General features: G+C 53.6%; 2 protein-coding genes across 3 annotated transcripts; both read right to left on the bottom strand.

Annotated features, from left to right (window-relative positions):
* Positions 1-1,491: 1,491 nt before the first annotated feature.
* On the bottom strand, positions 1,492-5,469 carry LOC150043349 (uncharacterized). The gene is made up of 3 exons (XM_090322038.1): positions 5,278-5,469; positions 3,714-3,840; positions 1,492-3,013 (listed from the first exon to the last, which is right to left on the bottom strand). Exons 1-3 carry the CDS (start codon positions 5,308-5,310, stop codon positions 1,767-1,769), a joined length of 1,407 nt encoding a protein of 468 aa, XP_090178164.1. The 5' UTR covers positions 5,311-5,469; the 3' UTR covers positions 1,492-1,766.
* Positions 5,470-6,415: 946 nt separating this feature from the next.
* Positions 6,416-11,716, bottom strand: LOC150043348 (uncharacterized). Of its 2 annotated transcripts, XM_090322026.1 has the most exons (4): positions 11,631-11,716; positions 10,605-10,642; positions 9,831-9,957; positions 6,416-8,443 (listed from the first exon to the last, which is right to left on the bottom strand). In XM_090322026.1, the coding sequence occupies exons 2-4, from the start codon at positions 10,617-10,619 to the stop codon at positions 6,882-6,884; spliced, it is 1,704 nt and encodes a 567-aa protein (XP_090178152.1). In that variant the 5' UTR covers positions 10,620-10,642; positions 11,631-11,716; the 3' UTR covers positions 6,416-6,881. The 2 variants fall into 2 exon arrangements, with proteins under 2 accessions (XP_090178152.1, XP_090178153.1); XM_090322027.1 differs by lacking the exon at positions 11,631-11,716 and having other exon boundaries at positions 10,605-10,664.
* Positions 11,717-19,438: the final 7,722 nt, after the last annotated feature.

Below are 19,438 nucleotides of genomic sequence, written 5' to 3'. Positions count from 1 at the left end.
AGCTGGGAATATAGGCAAGAGCCACCAGATCCAGCAGATCTTTTTTTTTTTTTTTTTTAATTCTTGTTGGTTGTGGGGTCTGCACTCAGGGCCTGGGCTCTGACTCTGAGCTCTTTAGCTCAAGGCTAGCACTTTTCCACTTTGAGTCACAGCATCACTTCTGGTTTTCTGGTGGTTTATTGGAGGTAAGAGTCTCACGGACTTTCCTGTTTGGCAGGCTTTGAACCATGATCCTCAGATCTCAGCCTCCTGAGTAGTGAGAATGACAGTCATGAGCCACTAGCACCTGGTATGAACTTTCTAGAAATGGGTTTCAGCTAGTGCTTGGCCACTTTGCCAGACATGGTCGGATCACACCTGGTCACACCTGAGTGGGGTTGGTAGTGAAAGACTGGTTGAGGACATGGGCACAGCTCAGATATTTTAACAGTATGACAATTTAGGGAAGCAGCATCAACCCAAAGGATATTACAAGATACTTCTCTGGAACCCCAGAAATCATGCATTAAAAGTAAAATTAGAGGCCAGGCATAGTGGCTCATGACTGTAATCTCAACTACTCTGGAGGCAAAGACTAAACAGATTACAATTTGAGGCCAGCCTGGGCAAAAAGTTGGTAAGACCTCCAAATCAAGGAGTAAGGAGTACATGGTGGCTCGTGTCTGCGCTCCCAGCTACTCAGAAGGCTCAGGTCTAAGGGTGGCAGTTCAGAGCCGGCCCAGGCAGGAACGTCGGGTGACTCGTAGCTCCAATTAACCAGCAAAGGCTGCAAGCTGGGCTTTGAGTCAAGAAAAAAGCAAAGGCACCGAAGAGGACCTGAGTTCAAGCCCCAGTACTGGCACAAAAAAAATCCATCTCCCCAAACGTTATTTGAATAGCATGATTATTACTAACACACAAATATTTGATAAAATGGTGAGACGTCAAGGAACACTATTTTTTAATAAAGGAGATTATCTTAGATAAAAAGTTTAAATTTCTCAAAACAATTATAAGTATGGGAACAAAAGTAAAATGTCTTGGGGCCGGGAGTTTGGCCTAGTGGTAGAGTGCTTGCCTAGCATGCATGAAGACCCGGGTTCGATTCCTTAGTACCACATACATAGAAAAAAGCCAGAAGTGGTGCTGAGGCTCAAGTGGTAGAGCTCTGGCCTTGAGAAAGTCCAAGGACAGTGCTCAGGCCCTGAGCTCAAGACCAGGACTGGCAAAAAAAAAAAGTAAAATGTCTTAATGTATCTAAATCAGAATTAAATAGCACACTACCATACACCAAGCAGGAAACACAAGTATTGCCCAAACTTCAGGAGACAAATCTTATTAGTTTATTAGCAAACAAGAATCATCTGAATTTACTTTAGCAATGTCAAAGGATTAAGAAATCAAAAACAGTCAGGGACTGGTAGTTCATACCTGTAATCCTAGCTGCTCAGGAGGCTGAGATTTGAGGATTACAGATTGGAGGCCGCCTAAGCAGACAAACCTACAAGACTTGTTATCTACAATTAACCACCCAAAAGCCAGAAGTGGAAATGGGGCTCAAGTGGTAGAGTGCCAGCCTTGAGTGAAAAAGCTAAGCCAAGGCTTAGGCTCTGAGGTCAAGCTCTTGAACTGGAAACACCACGTTGCTGTGAGATAATACTGACAAGAAAAAAAAGGGGGGGGAGTGGGGAGACAGCATAGGCTTCCTCAAGTATGGCCTTCCAGGAACTCAGCAATGTTAGGCTATGGGCAGGGGCCTTTCCACAGCTGTTGTTTCCATGGGGCATCTACACGTTGTGACACTTTTGGTGGTGAATGAGGCTAGAGCACTGGCTAAAGGAGGTGCCACACATGTCACACTCATATGGCCTTTCTCCAGTGTGAACTACCTGGTGTTGGATGAGGCCAGACTTCTGGCTAAAGGACTTTCCACACCGGCCACATGTATAAGGCCTGGCTCCAGTGTGGATTCTTCTGTGCTGAATGAGGATGGAGCTCTGGCTAAAGGATTTCCCACAGTCACCGCATCTGTAAGGCCGTTCTCCCGTGTGGACTCTCTGGTGTTTAATAAGGGTGGCTTTCTGGCTAAAGGATTTCCGGCACTGCTCACACTCATAAGGCTTTGCTCCAGTGTGAATTCTCCGGTGTTGGTTAAGAATGGCACTTTGGCTAAAAGAATTCCCACATTCAGCACACTTATAGGGCCTTTCTCCAGTGTGCACTCTCCGATGTTTCACAAGGGTGGCTTTTTGACTGAAAGATTTCCCACACTGGCCACACTCGTAAGGCCTTGCTCCAGTGTGAGTTTTCTGGTGGTCCACGAGACTGGAGTTCTGTCGGAACAGCTTTCCACACTCACTGCACTCATAAGGCCTTTCTCCGGTATGGATTCTCCGGTGGTCATTCAGGTGGGAGGTCTGGCTGAAGAACTTTCCGCAGTCCCTGCACTCCCAGGGCCTTTCTCCAGTGTGGACTCTGTAGTGCTGGTCAAGCGAGTACTTGCCTCGGAAGGTTTTCCCACACTTGGGGCACTCATACAGCTTTTTTCCACTGGAGACTTTCGGGTGGTAAGCAGGCTTCTCACATTCTCCCAACTGGCAGCCTTTACGACCATGGACGACCTCCCTCATCTCAGCAGCTCTGTTCTGTTTCTCACTGTTGGGAAAGGCCAGAGATTTGAGAAGGCTCAGTATGGCTGGGAGGTCCCTCTCGATCTCCCAGTTGGGGAAGGACTTCACCGACAGGTGGAACAGGCACTGTTTCAAATACGAGACCCTGTTAAGGTCCCTCCTAAAAGGTTTCTTTCTACTGTGATGTTTCTGATGCTGCTGAAGGTTCGTACATGCCCCAGCCTTGGGTCTCTGCCTGGGGACGTCGGCCACGTGCAGGATGTCTTGCAGAACTGGGACGCACTTCTCACAGAGGCCCGTCTTCTGTGTGGACGGACCTGGCTTGGAAGTTTTGCCCTGTGGCACTGCTCCATCAAGCCTCTGCCTGTCACGTACCTCTTCACCTTCTGCTTCATGCCCACAGCCTGAAAAAGGAGAATTGCTCATGAAATGCATGCTGACTATGTCTTGAGGAGGAAGCCGGAAGCCTCATCACACACACCCCCGCTGTAAAATAACTTTGATTTTTTTTTTTTTTTTTTTTTGCTTCATTTCCCTGAGAACAGGAAGGGAACAGGCTGAAGAAAGGCCTGCATTGCAGTACTTTGTCAAGAACACAGAAGGGGGCAGGCAGAGATAGGTGCGTGACTAGCTGAGGGACACAGGAAAGACATAGTCTCCAATTATGTCCTCTGCCAGCAGCCTTAAGCCACTCAGACACTGTGGCCACACAATTATTCTTGATCAGGCGCGAAAGCCTTCATCGGATGTAATTGGATGCTGTGCAGACGGTCAGCTATGTGTGGGTCCAGGAGAACTGAGGAAAGTGTGCAGGGTTATGCAGTGATATAAGTACACTTAACTGACAGTCCTTGTGAATTCCAGGAAATACTGCAGCGGGAACAGTAATGCACACAGAGCAGAAAGCCAGGTGTTGGCAGTCATCCATGAAATGAGAGAAACAGCGCACACAGGGAGAAAAAGTGGAAGTGAGGTCTGACTGGCAGTGTGTGCACCAATACTGGTAGACGACAGACGGGTTCTTTTTTAATAGAAAAGGCGAATCTGCCTCTGAGGAAACAAAGGATGCACAGACCTGGGACACAGGAGGTGCAAGAGCCTTACCTAATGAGTTTATAAGTGCAAAGTTCTGCAACATGACATTAAGGTGCAGGAGCCTTTGGGCTTCATCCAAAAGTCTCCATTCCTCCTGGGAGAAGCAAATGGCCACATCCTCAAAGGTCACGCAGCCCTGCCACGACACAGACAGGTCAGTCCACAGGCAAGCTCCCCCTTTCTCTCTGCTCCTTCTCTTCCCTGCGTCCCCCTTTCTCTCTGCTCCTTCTCTTCCCTGCGTCGTCACCTCAGAGGGACACTGGGTTCCATGCCACTGATGTCTTCCCTGTTCTCACTGTGGTCCAATCCTGTGCCCTGCCACAGTAACAACAGCACATGGGCAGAAAGATGCCTTCTAGACTTCACCTGCGTCCCTTCTTGATAGCCAGTCCCCAGGGGTCCTGCGGAAGGCTCTCGAATCCCCCCTCCCCATCCAGACAGCAATCACACCCCCCCCTGTGTCAGCAGGTTCACAATTCAGTTGACCGAGCTTCCTTACTTCCTCATGTGAAAGCCAAAAACGGAAGACTGCTGTCTTTCCCTCTTTCTCAAAATCAGGAGACTAAAAAAGAAAAAAAAATCCAGAGTTCTACCACTCCTTCCACCTTCACATGCCGTGTGCACAAGTCCCTGGCTTCCAGTGGCAGAGCACAAAGCCTAACTTCGAACCATCCTGACAAGTTGAAATGAGCTCTGCTCTGTGCTCTCCAAGGGTCTGCACGGCCTGGGGACTCTCGGGGTCACAGGTCCCCCACCTTGTCACAAAGGCTTTGGAAACCGAGACCAGCCCAGGACAGGAGCCGCCACCACCGCGGCACTGGACAGAAATCTAGCGCTCGGCCCCGGAAGCCGACCTCCCCGGGGCCCGAGCCTCCCCGACCCGAGCCTCCCCGGGGCCCGAGCCTCCCCGACCCCGAGCCTCCCCGACCCGAGCCTCCCCGACCCCGAGCCTCCCCGGCCCGAGCCTCCCCGACCCCGAGCCTCCCCGACCCGAGCCTCCCCGGGGCCCGAGCCTCCCCGACCCGAGCCTCCCCGACCCGAGCCTCCCCGGGGCCCGAGCCTCCCCGGCCCGAGCCTCCCCGACCCCGAGCCTCCCCGACCCGAGCCTCCCCGGGGCCCGAGCCTCCCCAGCCCGAGCCTCCCCGACCTCCCCGGGGCCCGAGCCTCCCCAGCCCGAGCCTCCCCGACCTCCCCGGGGCCCGAGCCTCCCCAGCCCGAGCCTCCCCGACCTCCCCGGGGCCCGAGCCTCCCCAGCCCGAGCCTCCCCGGGGCCCGAGCCTCCCCGACCCCAAGCCTCCCCGACGCCCGAGCCTCCCCAGCCCGAGCCTCCCCGACCTCCCCGGGGCCCGAGCCTCCCCGGGGCCCGAGCCTCCCCAGCCCGAGCCTCCCCGACCTCCCCGGGGCCCGAGCCTCCCCGGGGCCCGAGCCTCCTCGACCCGAGCCTTCCCGACGCCCGAGCCTCCCCGACCCGAGCCTCCCCGACCTCCCCGGGGCCCGAGCCTCCTCGACCCGAGCCTCCCCGACCCGAGCCTCCCCGACCCGAGCCTCCCCGAGCCCAGAACCTCGCACTTACCAGAGCCGGGTCCCGGAGCGCGGCCCCCGCCATCGGCCTCCGGACGCAGCCCAGGGCGATCCGGCGGGGACCCAGACAAAGCGGCCGCGGGCGCTGGCTAGCGCCGAGCGGGGGGACGACCCCCTCCGCGCATCACCCCCTCCAGACAAAGAGGTCCGCGCAGCTCGGCGGCATGAATGGACCAAGGACCACTCAAACGAGCGCCGCCGGAGCGAGGCCGGAAGTCCCGCCTCCGCACGCCGGAACGACGGCACGCTCACTGGCTGAGCAGCTCTCGGCCGAGGACGGAGCATCCTGGGAAATGTAGTTCCTACCGGTGCAGGGCCCGAGCAGAGGAGCGAGGCCGGTTTGGGGAAACCAAGGCCGGTGGGCCTGGGGCACTGGACTGTCACCGCGGGTTCAGCCACGCGCTGGCCAGCCACGATAAAACCCCCTGCTTCCTGCTCTTTCCGGAATCCCCCCTTCGTCGTATTAACCGCATGCTCTGTTTTCCAACGCAGCGGCCTACTGGGTCCATAAACCCAGGGGGCCGAGGGTAGAGGAAGGCAGACCATGGCCCGGGGTGAGCAGGAGCGTGGACTCAAACACGAAGCCGAATCCAGCACCACCAGGCGCCCAGAGCTCTGCCTCGGGCTGGTACGTCTTCTGGGTCAGGTCCTAAGGCCTACTAGGTAAAGGCGTCGGCTGTGTCCTTGAGTAGGATCCGTCAGGGGCAAGAAGGGAGCCGCGGCCGCTGGACTCGACGCTGTCACTGCACCGAGCCCCTGGCCCTGAGGGCTGCTCTGGGCAGGCCACGGAGGCCTGCGCATCACATTGCTGTGGCAGAGAGGGAAGACTCAGAGGCGCAGCCCCTTTGCTGGCTGAAGGTCCCTCTATTTCCTGTGATGCACACTTGGAATTCCTGACCCAATGATGCCTCCTGCAGGACCCCTGCAGCTTGAATGGCAGGCCTACGGTATCACACCAGCAGACCACATGACTCCTGGGTAAGACCCTTGGGGCCTTGGACAGCAAAGCCTGACACATAAGAACTACTTCCTACCATACCATGCCTTTGCTAAAAAGAGCCCCAGAACAACTGCTGATGGGTTCCCACACAGACCGACTTTGTCCTCTCTCAACAAGAAAAAAATATTAACAGAACCCCAGAGATTGCAAGTGGATTCAACAAAGCAGCATTTATTCCCGTGTAAAGCAGAATGGTGAGCTGGAAGTTCCTGGTGGTAGACCAAAGGCGCACAAGCGCGTGCCACCTGACAAACCATTTCCAAGAAGGTAAGCCACCGTGGAGGGCTTGAGCGGACCACAGGTCACGTCTTCCTGGGGGACGGAACACATTCCCCCAAAGCTCGGGCTGTTCAGGACATCCTCAGGAGACACACAGACATTTGCACACCAGGCTGAACACTGAGCAGGGTGGGAGATGGCTTCCATCTGAAATGGGCCTCTGGCCTCCCCGCGCTGGACTGGGGAACGTCAACCTCAGGATAGTTAGATGAGGTTTAACTCCGGGGAGGTGGTTCCCCCACAAAGGCTAACGCTGAAGAAAACCTGCAGCACACAGCTGAAGGTCCAAGCTCTTTCTCAGGCAGGAACTAACGACCTCAGACCTTGAAGGCTGCCCCACACTTCCTGTTTTCATGAGGCCTGTCCCTGGTATGAGACTTTCGGTGGAGAATGAGCCCAGAGTGCTGAGTGAAAGCCTTCCCACATCTGCCACACTCATAAGGCCTTTCTCCAGTGTGGACTACCTGGTGCTGGACCAGGCCTGACTTTTGAATAAAGGATTTCCCGCACTGGCCACACTCATAAGGCCTTAGTCCAGTGTGGATCTTCTGATGTTCCACAAGGGTGTAGCTTTGTCTGAAGAACTTCCCACATTCACTACACTCGTAAGGCCTTTCTCCAGTGTGAGTTCTCTGGTGTCGAACAAGTTTGGATTTGAACATAAATGCTTTCCCGCAGTCTGCACACTCGTAAGCCCTTTGTGAAGTATGAACTTTGTAGTGTTTGTTGAGAGTGGTTCTTTGGCTAAAGCACTTTCCGCACTGGTCACACTCAAAAGGCTTAGTTCCACTGTGAATTAACTGATGTTGAAGGAGGCCATACCTGAGGCTAAAGCACTTCCCGCACTGGCCGCACTCGTAAGGCCTTGCTCCGGTGTGAATGCTCTGGTGCTCCAGGAGGCTATGGCTTTGGGTAAAGAACTTCCCACACTCGGCACACTTGTACGGTTTCTCTCCTGTGTGAGTTCTCTGGTGCCGGACAAGGGTGGATTTGGACCCAAAAGCCTTTCCACACTCCTCGCACTCATAGGGTCTTTCCCCTGTGTGAATTCTGCAGTGCTCAAGGAGGTTGGAGCTCTGGCTGAAGGCTTTCCCACACTCTCTGCACTCATAGGGCCGCTCTCCAGTGTGCACTCTGTAGTGTTTCATGAGGGTGGCTCTTTGGCTAAATGATTTCCCACACTGGCCACACTCGTAAGGTCTCTCTCCAGTGTGGATCCTAAGGTGCTCACTCAGGTGGGAGCTCTGGCTGAAGCCTTTCCCGCACTCAGTGCACTTGTAAGGCCTTTCCCCACTGCAGCCTCCCGGGAGCGAGTCCCTGCAGTGGTAGCCTGCCCCACACTGTACAGACTCATAAAGCCTTTTTCCAGCATGGACCTGTGGGCGGGAAGCTTGAGCCTGCTTGTGCCTGGACGCGCTTTCAGGCGGACCCCACTTGTAACGGCATATTCGGGCGTGGAAAGCTGCTCCATGCTCAGCAGTCTCGAATGGCTTCTCACCATCGGGAATGGCTCCCCGGTAGATAAAGTGCAATGTGGCTGAGAGATCCCTTGCAGCCTCCCCGCTACTGAGGGACTTTCCTGACGCATGGAGTCTGCAGCTCTTCACAAAAGAGGAGTTCTCTATGACCTCTCGCAAAGTTTCCCCTGAACCAAGATGATTCTGGTCCCGGTGAAGCATTGCACATGCCCCAAGCAGGAATGGTGTCTGCCCAGGTTGGCTAGCCAGGTGCCAGCAGTCCTGCAGGCTGGGACTGCAGGTCCCGCACGGATGAGTTTCCTGGGCATACGGATCTGCCTCTGAAGGGCTCGCTTGTGAGAGTCCTGCAGAATCCTGCTCAGGGGGCGCTCGCTCCTCAGGCTCCACTCCAGGCCAACACACTGAAAGCAGAGGAATTCTGGTCAAATACGCATACTGACGACAGCATGGGCACATAATTTGTGTTTTAAAAATACTTTTATAAATTTGATTTTGTATTTTTCTAACTTCCTATCTCAAACCCAGAACCCCAAACATAGTAGGCGAGAACTCCACCACTGCGGTAAATCCCAGCCTGACTTTAGGTACCTGAAAACTCTGATGAGATCTAGGTGTGATAGCTTGTACTAGCACTCTTATTTGGGAAACTGAAGCAAGAGAACTGCATGAGCCCAAGAACTCAAGGCCAGCCCAGATAACACAGCAAAACTATTTCCCCGTGCCCCCTCAAAAAAAGCCCAGAACAAAACAAAAAACCCACCCCAAACTGCTAGAGAGCCAGATTCAATGGCTCATACCTCTAATTTCACCTACTTGGAGGCAGAGATCAGGAAAGTGTCAAGGTTTGAAGGTAGGTAAAGCTGGCTAGTGAGACTGCCATCTCCAAGAAACAAACCAAATGTGGTTGAATATGCCTGTATTCCCAGCTACCTGGGATGAAAGGCTGAGAAGAACAAAGTATGAGGCCGGCCCTAGGAGAGAAGTGTGAGACCCTACCTGAAAAATAACTAGAGCAAAGAAGGCCTGAAGACACAAGAGCATGGCTTAAGTGGCAGTGAGTCACTTGCCTGGCCAAGACTCAGTTCAACCCCAGTAAAGCAAAACTCAGAAAATTAAATCCCTCTGGCAGGTCAAGAACAAAGCGGTTCCTTGACTTTCATATTAGCCTAGATCATGCACAGACCTGCGCGAAGCAAGCCCTAAGGGAGAGACAGTGTTCCAGCACAGAGCATGGACAGCTAGTATTAGGGATCCTTGGGGCTGGGAGCATGGCTTAGAAGTAGGGTGCTCTCCTAGCATGCACGAAGCCATGGGTTCCATCCCTCCATAACCACACACAAAGAAGAAGCCAGAAGTGGTGCTGTGGCTCAAATGGTAGAGCACTAGCCTGGAGCAAAAGAAGCTCAGGGACAGCGCCTAGAGCCTAAGTTCAAGTCCTGGGACTGGCAAAAAAAAAAAAAAAAAACCAAATTCTTGAAGGAGATTTCAGCAACAGACCCTGATCCATGTATATGACCACAGTGTCTGTCTATAATCCCCGACCCAGGCAGTCACAAGGAAAGATGACGTAGCAAGAGAACATGTGACACACAGTCCTGTAGATCTAACCCCGGAGGGAGTGCCCTGGGTACTCTTCATGGGCTGACTCAAGGCACTTGCCATCTGTAGGCAGTGCACACGGCCCATCCTGTGTATGTTCAAAGTCTGACACTGGCCAGGGCAAAGCTGCTTCTAGGAGGAAAGTGGGCACACAGAGACAAACCCGAGACAGTGGGCGTAAGGACTTACCCAGTGAGGTTACCAGTGCAAAGGTCTCCAGCATCACACCAAGGTACAGCAGCCTCTGGGCCTCATCAAGAAGCCCCCACTCTTCCACGGAGAAGTAAATGGCCACATCCTCAAAGGTCACACCGTCCTGCGTGATGGGGACAGAGCTTTCCGTGATCACCTTCTCTGCTTATGTCATCCTGCCCCACCTTTCACTTTCTCCTGACAAGTAATCCTACCATCACCGTTTCCTCATCAGTGAACTTTCCACACGGCACCTACCAAACCCAAACACTTTTGTTTCCATGAACCTCATCTGCTCACATTTAATCTTTTGTTCTCAGTGACGGTAAATCTGGCCTTCCTTTAAAAGACTAGACTCAAACAACTACAGAGTCCACGGACTCCACACACCACCAGCTGTGACTGGGATCTTCTGCACTTTTCCCACTCCTTCCTCTCTGTCGCCTCAGCACGCTGAAGCCAGAACCTGACGCCCAAGTCACACAGATTCCTTCCGCTGCCCCCCAAACTTCTCACCTCACTTCAGAGGAGCCCCCGGCCAAACCTCTAAGAGAGTCATCACAGTCGGACTCCCACGATCCTGTCTTTCAGTTTCCAGGAGAAACAGGGGAGACCTGAACTAGCCCAGGCTCACTCCCACACCTGCTCCTCAGGTACCTAGGCCCAGACAACATCAGGATCCCGCCCTCCACGCGGCCTGGACATGACTCCTGCCATCTCCTGACTCCAGGCCCACGGAGAGGAGGAAAAGTCCTGAGACGCGCCACCCACCTGGGCGAGTTCCATAAGGGCTGTGCAGTGGCGGGAGCCTGTGAAGAGGGAGGAGGTGAGGCAGGGCGTCGCAGCGGAGGCTCCAGGGCCGTGGGCCTCGGCCGTGTTCCCTTATGGACCCCAGTCATAGACATGGACTGCAGGCCACGCTGCGGCCGGGTCCGGGTCCGGGGCCGGGGCCGGGACCCGGGCGGGACCGCGGGCCTCCCTCCCCTCCCCTCCCCACCGGGGTCCCCGCAGGGCCGGGGCGCGGGCCTCCCTCCCCTCCCTCCCCTCCCCTCCCCGCCGGGGTCCCCGCGGGGCCGGGGCGCGGGCCTCCCTCCCCTCCCTCCCCTCCCCTCCCCGCCGGGGTCCCCGCGGGGCCGGGGCGCGGGCCTCCCTCCCCTCCCCTCCCTCCCCTCCCCTCCCCGCCGGGGTCCCCGCGGGGCCGGGGCGCGGGCCTCCCTCCCCTCCCCTCCCTCCCCTCCCCTCCCCGCCGGGGTCCCCGCGGGGCCGGGGCGCGGGCCTCCCTCCCCTCCCTCCCCTCCCTCCCCTCCCCTCCCCGCCGGGGTCCCCGCGGGGCCGGGGCGCGGGCCTCCCTCCCCTCCCTCCCCTCCCCTCCCCGCCGGGGTCCCCGCGGGGCCGGGGCGCGGGCCTCCCTCCCCTCCCTCCCCTCCCCTCCCCGCCGGGGTCCCCGCGGGGCCGGGGCGCGGGCCTCCCTCCCCTCCCTCCCCTCCCCTCCCCGCCGGGGTCCCCGCGGGGCCGGGGCGCGGGCCTCCCTCCCCTCCCTCCCCTCCCCTCCCCGCCGGGGTCCCCGCGGGGCCGGGGCGCGGGCCTCCCTCCCCTCCCTCCCCTCCCTCCCCTCCCCTCCCCGCCGGGGTCCCCGCGGGGCCGGGGCGCGGGCCTCCCTCCCCTCCCCTCCCTCCCCTCCCCTCCCCGCCGGGGTCCCCGCGGGGCCGGGGCGCGGGCCTCCCCTCCCCGCGGGCCTCCCCTTCCCTCCACGCCGGCCTCGGCAAAGGAAAGCCATCAGGAGCTCGCGGCGCTCACCTGAGCTGGTCCCCGGGCGGGGCCGCCGCCTTCACGCTCCCCGCGCGGCGGGGCGGCGGGGCCGGACGCCGGCGCGGACCCCGACCGGGGACTGCAGACCTGAGGGGCGGAAGGATGCGCCGGGCCGCCGGGACGACGGAAGTCCGGAAGTCCCGCCCTAACCAGCGCAGGAACGCCGCAGGCTGAGCAGTTATTGGCTCAACGTCTTTGACCCTTGGCGCAATGCATTTCGGGAAGTGTAGTTCTTTCTCGCAGCACAAAGGCGCCCCGCAAGGAAGGGTGTGGGTGTCTACCTGTGTGTGTCTGTGTTGGTCGTTTGAGTGAGTGAGTGAGTGAGTGAGTGAGTGAGTGAGTGAGTGAGTGAGTGAGTGAGTGGACCTTAAACCCAGGGCTTGGGCAATGTTCCTAAGGCTTTTCTGCTGGTGCTCTGCCACTTGAGCCACACCTCCACTCCCAGCTTTTTGGTGGCTAATTTCCTGCCCCCCGTGGCCTTGGACCTCTATCTTCAGAGCTCCTGCAGGTGTGACCTACTCCGTCCTTCCACTTTTTTGGAGGCCTTCCCCGGGCCTGCACACTGCCCCTCAGCCTCCCGGGTGCAAGGCTAGCACTGTACCATTTGAACCACAGCACCCCTCACTTTCTCTGGGTGGTTTTTGCTTGTTGGTTTGTTTTGTCAGTCCTGAGACTTGAACTCTGACCTGGCAACTGTCCCTGAGCTCTTCAGCTCAAGGCTACCTCCCTACGCTGGAGCCACAGCCCCACTAGCCATTTTCTTGTGGTTAATTGGACAATAGGTGTGAGTCACAGGTGCCTGGTGACGTAGTGTGAGGTTCTTAGGAAAGGAAACCTGTCACAGGCAGAAAAGAGCTTATTGGGGGGAAAGCAAACCAGGCCCACCTAAGATGGAGGTGCACAGAGACAGAGGGAAGGAAGAAGAGAAAAAGAGGCAGAGATTCGTGTTGAGCTGGATTCTGCAGGGAAAGGCAGGAGGCAGGCCCACAGCGGAAGTGGAAGTGATCCCAGAGTCTGGGGAAACCTCTCACATCCAAGGAAGGTGTGACCTGGGTGGTTCCTGGGTGACCTCAGAGTCTGGAGTCCTGTGCTGACTCCCAGCCAGGTGATTGACAGTCAGGTGATGACAGGTTTCAGGCAGGTGAAGAGGAAAAGGGGAGGGGTTTCTGGTGGGCAGACCTAACATTCCAGGCTTGAAATGGCTCTTCCCCGAACTCTCCTAAATGGTCAGTCAGTCCTGGCTTTTCTGCCTGGGCTAGATTCGAACAATGATCCTCAGATCCCAGCCTCCTGAGTAGCTCAGTTTACAGACAGGAGCCACCAGTGCCCGGCTTGTTGACTCTTTTGGAGATGGAATCTTCTGCGCTTTTGTGCTTATTCTGGTCTTACACTGTGATCCACCTAATCTCAGTCTCCTGGGTAACTAGGGCTATAGGCCTGAGCCACCTTTGCCTGGCTCTGCTTTGCCTTTCTACAGACAGGCCAGGTATGACTTCTGCCCACCCCGTGGACTGCTAATGTAACTTTCTCCTGGCCAGACTCTACTTCCATCAGAGGCCCATTTGCCCTTCCTTCTGTGAGAGTGACCATTTCCCAAAGCCATGGGCGCCAGTTCTTTTTTTTTTTTTTTAACTGGCACCAGGTTCTGAGCCCTGACCTTTGGACCTAGGCCATGGGTTCAGAATAGGCCAAGGAACGCAGCAGTTACTAGCGACGACCCTCTTGCTGCCTGCTCCCTTCATGTAGGCTGACCAGAGTGCTTGGGGATGCCTGCCGTAGCTCTAGTGTCAGCTCCGTTATTTACTCGTCACAATGGAGGCACAGTCTAAAACAGCTCAGGACACAACCTAAACCCACTGAAGTTTGAGGTCAGTCTTAAGCCTGCTAAACTTATATGCTTATGTAATCTACTCCGGTCCTGATATTCACAGGACAATGTGTCCTCAAGGCCCCCTTCATGGCCCATTGGACCCTAGTATTTTATGGGACATATCTATTTCTACAAGATCTCAGGCAAGTGAGGATAGCCACTTATGTATGTACAGGCACTCTGTTTTTCTCTCTGTCTCTCTGATGACCTCTAGCCTAAAAATCATTTACTGTTAAATTGCCTCCATTGGGACTGAAATGTCTCCAACAAAATGGCCACTGGTCATTTTATCTTTTCTCTACCCTTGCTCTTTTTTTTTTTTTTGCCAGTCCTGGGCTTGAACTCAGGGCCTGAGCACAGTCCTTGGACTTTTCTCAAAGCTAGAGCTCTACCACTTGAGCCTCAGCACCATTTCCAGCTTTTTTCTATGTATGTGGTACCGAGGAATCAAATCTGGGTCTTCGTGCATGCAAGGCAAGCACTCTACCACTAGGCCAAATTCTCGGCCCCACCCTTGCTCTTGTAATTACTTTCTTCCTATCTGCAGCTGGTTCAGATTCTCTAAGTAAAGACCCACATGCCATTTCACTGTAGTGGTTCAAATGGAGGTAAGCAACTCAGCGTGTGTGTATGCGGGGTGGGCATTTCTATATTGGATGGCTTTGTACTATAGATTCATTCTCTCTTCTTTTTTATTTTTTATTGTCGGGGTAATGTATAGAGGGTTTACAGTTGCATTCGACAAGTAGTGGGTGCATTACTTCTCACAGATTGATACACCTTTTCATGGTTTTGTCCCTGTTTCCTTCCCCCGACTCCCTAATTCGCCCTTCTTCTTTCAGATATTCACATACACTGGTATTTCTTGGGTCAATTTTTTCTGGTTGGGGCTTGAACTCAGGCCCTGGATTCTGTTCTGAGCCTCTTTGGCTCAAGACTAGGGCTGTACCACTTGAGGCAAAGCACCACCTCTGGCCTTTTCTGAGTAACTGATTGGAGCTAAGAGTCTCATAGACTCTCCTGCCAGGGCTGGCTTTGAACTCAGATCTCAGCCTCCCGAGTAGCTAGGATTATAAGGATGCTCCATGGCGCCTGGCTCTCTTCTGTGCAATATCTTAACCCTGTCTCAAAGTTGATTACAGGTTAAACCTACAATGGATGTTTGCAGCCAGATCTCAGTGGGGTTGTCCTCCCTGCATCAAGCGCATCCACACACATCTAGCATTTTGCCTGATATGTGTGTGCACTTGGGGAAACAGATCTGTCTTTGGATCAATAAAAAGATTGGGCCAGGAGAGGGGAAGTAAGTCCTTCAGACAGGGGCTTTGGTTGGATCACAACCCCACTATAGAAGAGACCATGAAAGAGGTCAGACTAGAATTTCTTTGTCCTGCCTTTGGGGAATTATAGTCTGAACTGTCCTTTTTGAAATTTGGTGCCAACTGTCCCATGTGGAGTTTTATGGCAGGGGTGTCGTCCTCTTTCAGATATGGTCCATTGTGCACTTTGAGAAAGGTCACCTTGCACTTATGTTTTGATATAAGTGCATATTCTTTCTGCATTTTGTGTTTACCTTGCTAACGTTTTTCTTGCTCTGTAAAAACTGGTGAGAGTTGTAGAGTTTTCTGTCTTTCAATTTTAAGATGACGGTCTGAGTTATAAATTTCCCTCTCAGCACTGACCTGGATTCCATTTTCATAGACAGATATCCCTTAACGTTATGAGAAAGCTGTGCTGTCTTCAGAGCAGGAGTAGCGTATAGGATTTCTATATTCTCTGTATCTTAGGTGGTCAAAATGGATAGAACTAGTGAGCATGTGAAAAGTTTATGAATAAACTGTGTAAAAAAAAGACGAGCCCAGCACGGTGGCTCACACCTGTAATCGTAGCTATTCAAGAGGCTGAGACTGAGGATTATGGTTCAAAGCCAGCCCAAGCACTAAAGTCCGTGAGCATCTTATCTCCAATTAATCACTAGAAAACCAGAAGTGGGGCTGTGGCTCCAGGAGTAGGGTGGTAGCCTTGAGCTGAGAGCTCAGGGACAGCACCCAGGCCCAGAGTTCAAGTCCCATGGCCGACTAAAAATAAATAAATAAATAAATAAATAAATAAATAAATAAATAGACAATTGTAAAACATGTCTCTGAGGCTTATTGATTATTTACACATGTATACACAACACACACACACACACACACACACACTCCCTCTCTCTCTCTCTCTCTCTCTCACACACACACACACACACACACACACACATAGATATGAACTAACTTCTAGGGTACTGTTCTGAGTCTCTGTACTGGAGGCTTGCACTCTACCACATGAGCCACAAATCCACGTCTGACATCTCTCTGACTAATATATTGGAAATAAGTGTCTGAGGGACTTTTCTGCAGGTCACAGCCTTGTAACTAGGTAAATCACTGGTACCCAGGGTTATTTCTTCTTCTTCTTCTTCTTCTTCTTCTTCTTCTTCTTCTTCTTCTCCTCCTCCTCCTCCTCCTCCTCCTCCTCCTCCTCCTCCTCCTCCTTCTTCATCTTGCTTTACAAAGAAAGAAGTTGCATCTTGGAGACAACAGGAAAAAGAAAACCTAAAAAGTCACCAAAGCCATTTCCTCAGTTTCATGGTCTTCTGCAAGCGATTTCGCTTTCCTCTTCTCACTTCTGATGAGATCATCTGCAGAAGTTTCCCCACAGACCCTGGGCGTCGTGGAAGTTTCACACACGTCACCAGTGTTCGTCACAGCTCAACTGTGTTCCCTGAGCGCACACGCAGGTGTCATGTCACCGCGCTCACAGGTGACACGAGGATCGCATCCACAGAGGAGATGAGCTCAGGCAGGCCTGAGCCTTTATCTTGGGGTTCAGTGGCTGAGCAGACTCCTGCCTCTGTGACTCTTGTCCTGACAGCAAATTCTACTCTGTCAGCAGCTGTTCTTTTTAGGTACGTGGCAATATTAAATGCATGCATGCAAGGAAATGCCGTAAGGTCTTCCGAAAGGAAACCCCACGCAGTCCGGGAGAAGAGGGCTCATTGTGTGACCTCCTGCCGGCCAAGATGGAGTCAGTGAAGCAGAGAGCTTATGGAGGGAAGTGAGAGATTATGTAGGGAGAGGGGTGTAGCTGCAGCGGAAGTGGATGCGATCCCAGAGGATAGGAAAATGCCTCAGACTGGGGGACCTCCCACTCCCCCAGGCTTGCCAGTTGCAGGGTTACAGGTGCTGGGCAGGGATTTCCAGGGTGCAGTTGGAGAGAGCCAAGGGAAGAAGTCATTTCTTCCAGTCGGACCTAACATTCCCGCCTTCTGATTGTTGTAAGGGTTACCGACTCTTTCTGGCTACTTCCTGCTGATAAGGGGCGTCGACATTGAGGGTAGAACACGGGGATGCTGTCCGTCCAGAAGGAGCAGTAAGAGTTCCATGGTAGTAAGCATGCATATGTGTCCTTGGAAGAAATTCCAAAGAAGTCTTAAGAGGCAGGGGTGCCATCTTCTTCAGGGATTCGAGATACCTTGGCGTCCTAGAAGGGGCAAGAGCAGGAGCCCTTTTCATTCTTGACAGGAGAAACCACTGTGGCTGTCTGTGGAGCTACACTGCAGTGGGAGCAGTGAGCAGGACCTGATGAGGGCCTGTCCACTTAGGATGTAAACCAGACAGATGAAGGGTCTTGAGAAAGACTCGATCCTCAGGCAAAATTGGGGGAGAAGGAAAAGGCCTTTAAGGGGCTGAGGGAGCCTTGGATATGGGACAGTGGGGTGAGATTAGAAAGGAATGTAAAAAAGGAACGTTATCTATTCTACAGAGCAAGTAAGAAGGCCATCTGCACCCACCACTGAGATCTGGGAGGGAAAGACAGGCTGGAATGCTCAGGTAACAATGAATAACTGGCTCCCATATCCAAAAGAAAGGATACAGTAGCTTGCCTGCAACCTGGAGACATACCCTGGGCGCCTCCATGGTGATGCTTGAGGGATCCAGCGGCCCTGGGCAGCATCGCACTTCTGTTGCCAAGCTGAGTATCTCAGATAAGCTGGGTTCCTCCCCATGTGTGGGGGGTATGGGAGGGACTGGCCCACCTTGTAGAGACGAGGAGGGATAGTCGACTCCCCAGTGTCCCGGCTGTCCACACTTTGGCAGGGTCCTGATGGTGGTTGTAGAGTAGGGCAAGCCCTTGCCCAGTGGCCTTCCTTGCCACACTTAAAGCATGGTCTGGGTGGTGTGCGTTGGGTGCTTCTTCTTTGAGGAGCCCAAAGGGCAGCAGCCAGGAGCTGGCAATTTTTCCTATTATGGGCAGCCTTTCCAGCTTTTTTCTGTTCCTATTGGTTGGTAAAAACCTTAAAGGCCATGCTCACCAGATCTCCTTGAGGGGTTTGAGGGCCATCCTCAGCCTTTTTCAACCTTTTTTTTTTTAATATCGGGAGCTGATTGGGAAATGAAATGGGTATTAAGGACCATTATACCTTCCTTTGACTCCAGGTCCAGCTTAGTGTAACACTGGAGTGCCACTGTAAGGTGATCAAGAAATTCAGCAGGGTTTTCAGTGGGTCTCTGGGTAACCTCCTTTAGCATGGTGGGCTGCCTTCTGGAGGCCAGTACCAGGCAGGTTACCATCCCATTTCTGATAACCTTCCAGGCGCATTATTTTCATAATCACATTTGGGCTCTTCCCTGGGCACAGCCGTTGCCCCTACTGGGAAAGTATTGTCTAGGCGGTGGGTTTCATCAGCATGTGCCTGGGCTGCAACCCAAACCCTTTCCTTTTCCTCAGAGGTAAGGGTAGAGGACAGGACTGTATACAAGTCTAGTGTGTATATGCCCAGTGAGGTCCTAGGTGTGAACAAGGTATTTAAACTCTTTGGTATAATTACTAGGGTCTTGGGAGTAAGATCCCAGTCGCTTGCTTCTCGATCTGGGAGAGATGGCTCATTGAAAAGAAGGCCTGTGCTCGAAAAACTCCATCTGCCCCTGCCACCTCTCACAGAGGAAATAAGGGGGCTGCTGGAGGCTGTGAGCCACCAGTGCAGGATTGGGTGCGGGCTTCGGGAGGTGAGGAAAAAGGAGATGAAGGCAGGAAAGGGTCAGCATGGGGAGGAGGAGCGGAGTCTTCAATGTTGAGCAGAGGATTAGGCACTTCAGGTTTAGGAAGAGGCTCCAGGCTCTTAGGTGATTTGGCAGGGACAGGCTGCCCCTGTGCCAGGAGGATAGGGGAAGTTGAACAGGATTGGTAGAGAGAAGGGCAAGCATGGAGAGCAAAGAAAGCCTGAACATATAGAACCTCTGGCCATTGACCATTGCGTCGGCAGAAACTGTCTAAATTCCTGAGAATTATTATAATTGAAAGTCCTACCTTTGGGCCACTGAGACCAAATGTCTAGCCTATACTTTGGCCAGACACTATTGCCATAAAAGATGAGCCATTCTGGCTTTATGGAGTCCCTGAGTGAAAGAACATCTAAACAGCGTGAAACACATCCCAAGCGGGTGTCCTGGCATGGGTGAGACTGATGAGACCCCGTCATAGCCCGGAGAAAGCCCAAGGACAGAGCGCAGGCCCTGAGTTCAAGCCCCAGGACTGACGAAAAAGGAAAAAAGAAAATTTCAATGTAGTTATGGACTTCTGATGGTCTGTCGCTGTTTGTGACTAAACGGATAATGTCTAATGAGTGGGAATAGAAGCACCAGAAGATGAATCTTTCCACCCTTTTATTATAGGACTCACACTTAATTTTTCTTCGTTACCTAATGTATTGTGCTGAGCAATTATAATGAGTGGAGGTATGAAACTCGGAAATAAAGTTCTGTGTTTAGCTCAGAAGCAGGGTTATTGCTGGAACTTCAGGCGTCGTTAGGCGCAGCATCTTGCAGTAATGAAGAGTGGTCTAGAAAGAGCTCTCCTCTGGGAGACAGCAATTTCAGAGACCTGA

The sequence above is a fragment of the Megascapheus bottae genome, chromosome 31, assembly GCF_031878675.1.
Source record: "Megascapheus bottae isolate mThoBot1 chromosome 31, mThoBot2.hap1, whole genome shotgun sequence".
NCBI classification, from domain to species: Eukaryota; Metazoa; Chordata; class Mammalia; order Rodentia; family Geomyidae; genus Megascapheus; species Megascapheus bottae.
Note: the sequence above shows the minus strand (reverse complement) of the source record. Positions and strands in the feature narration are given on the sequence as shown.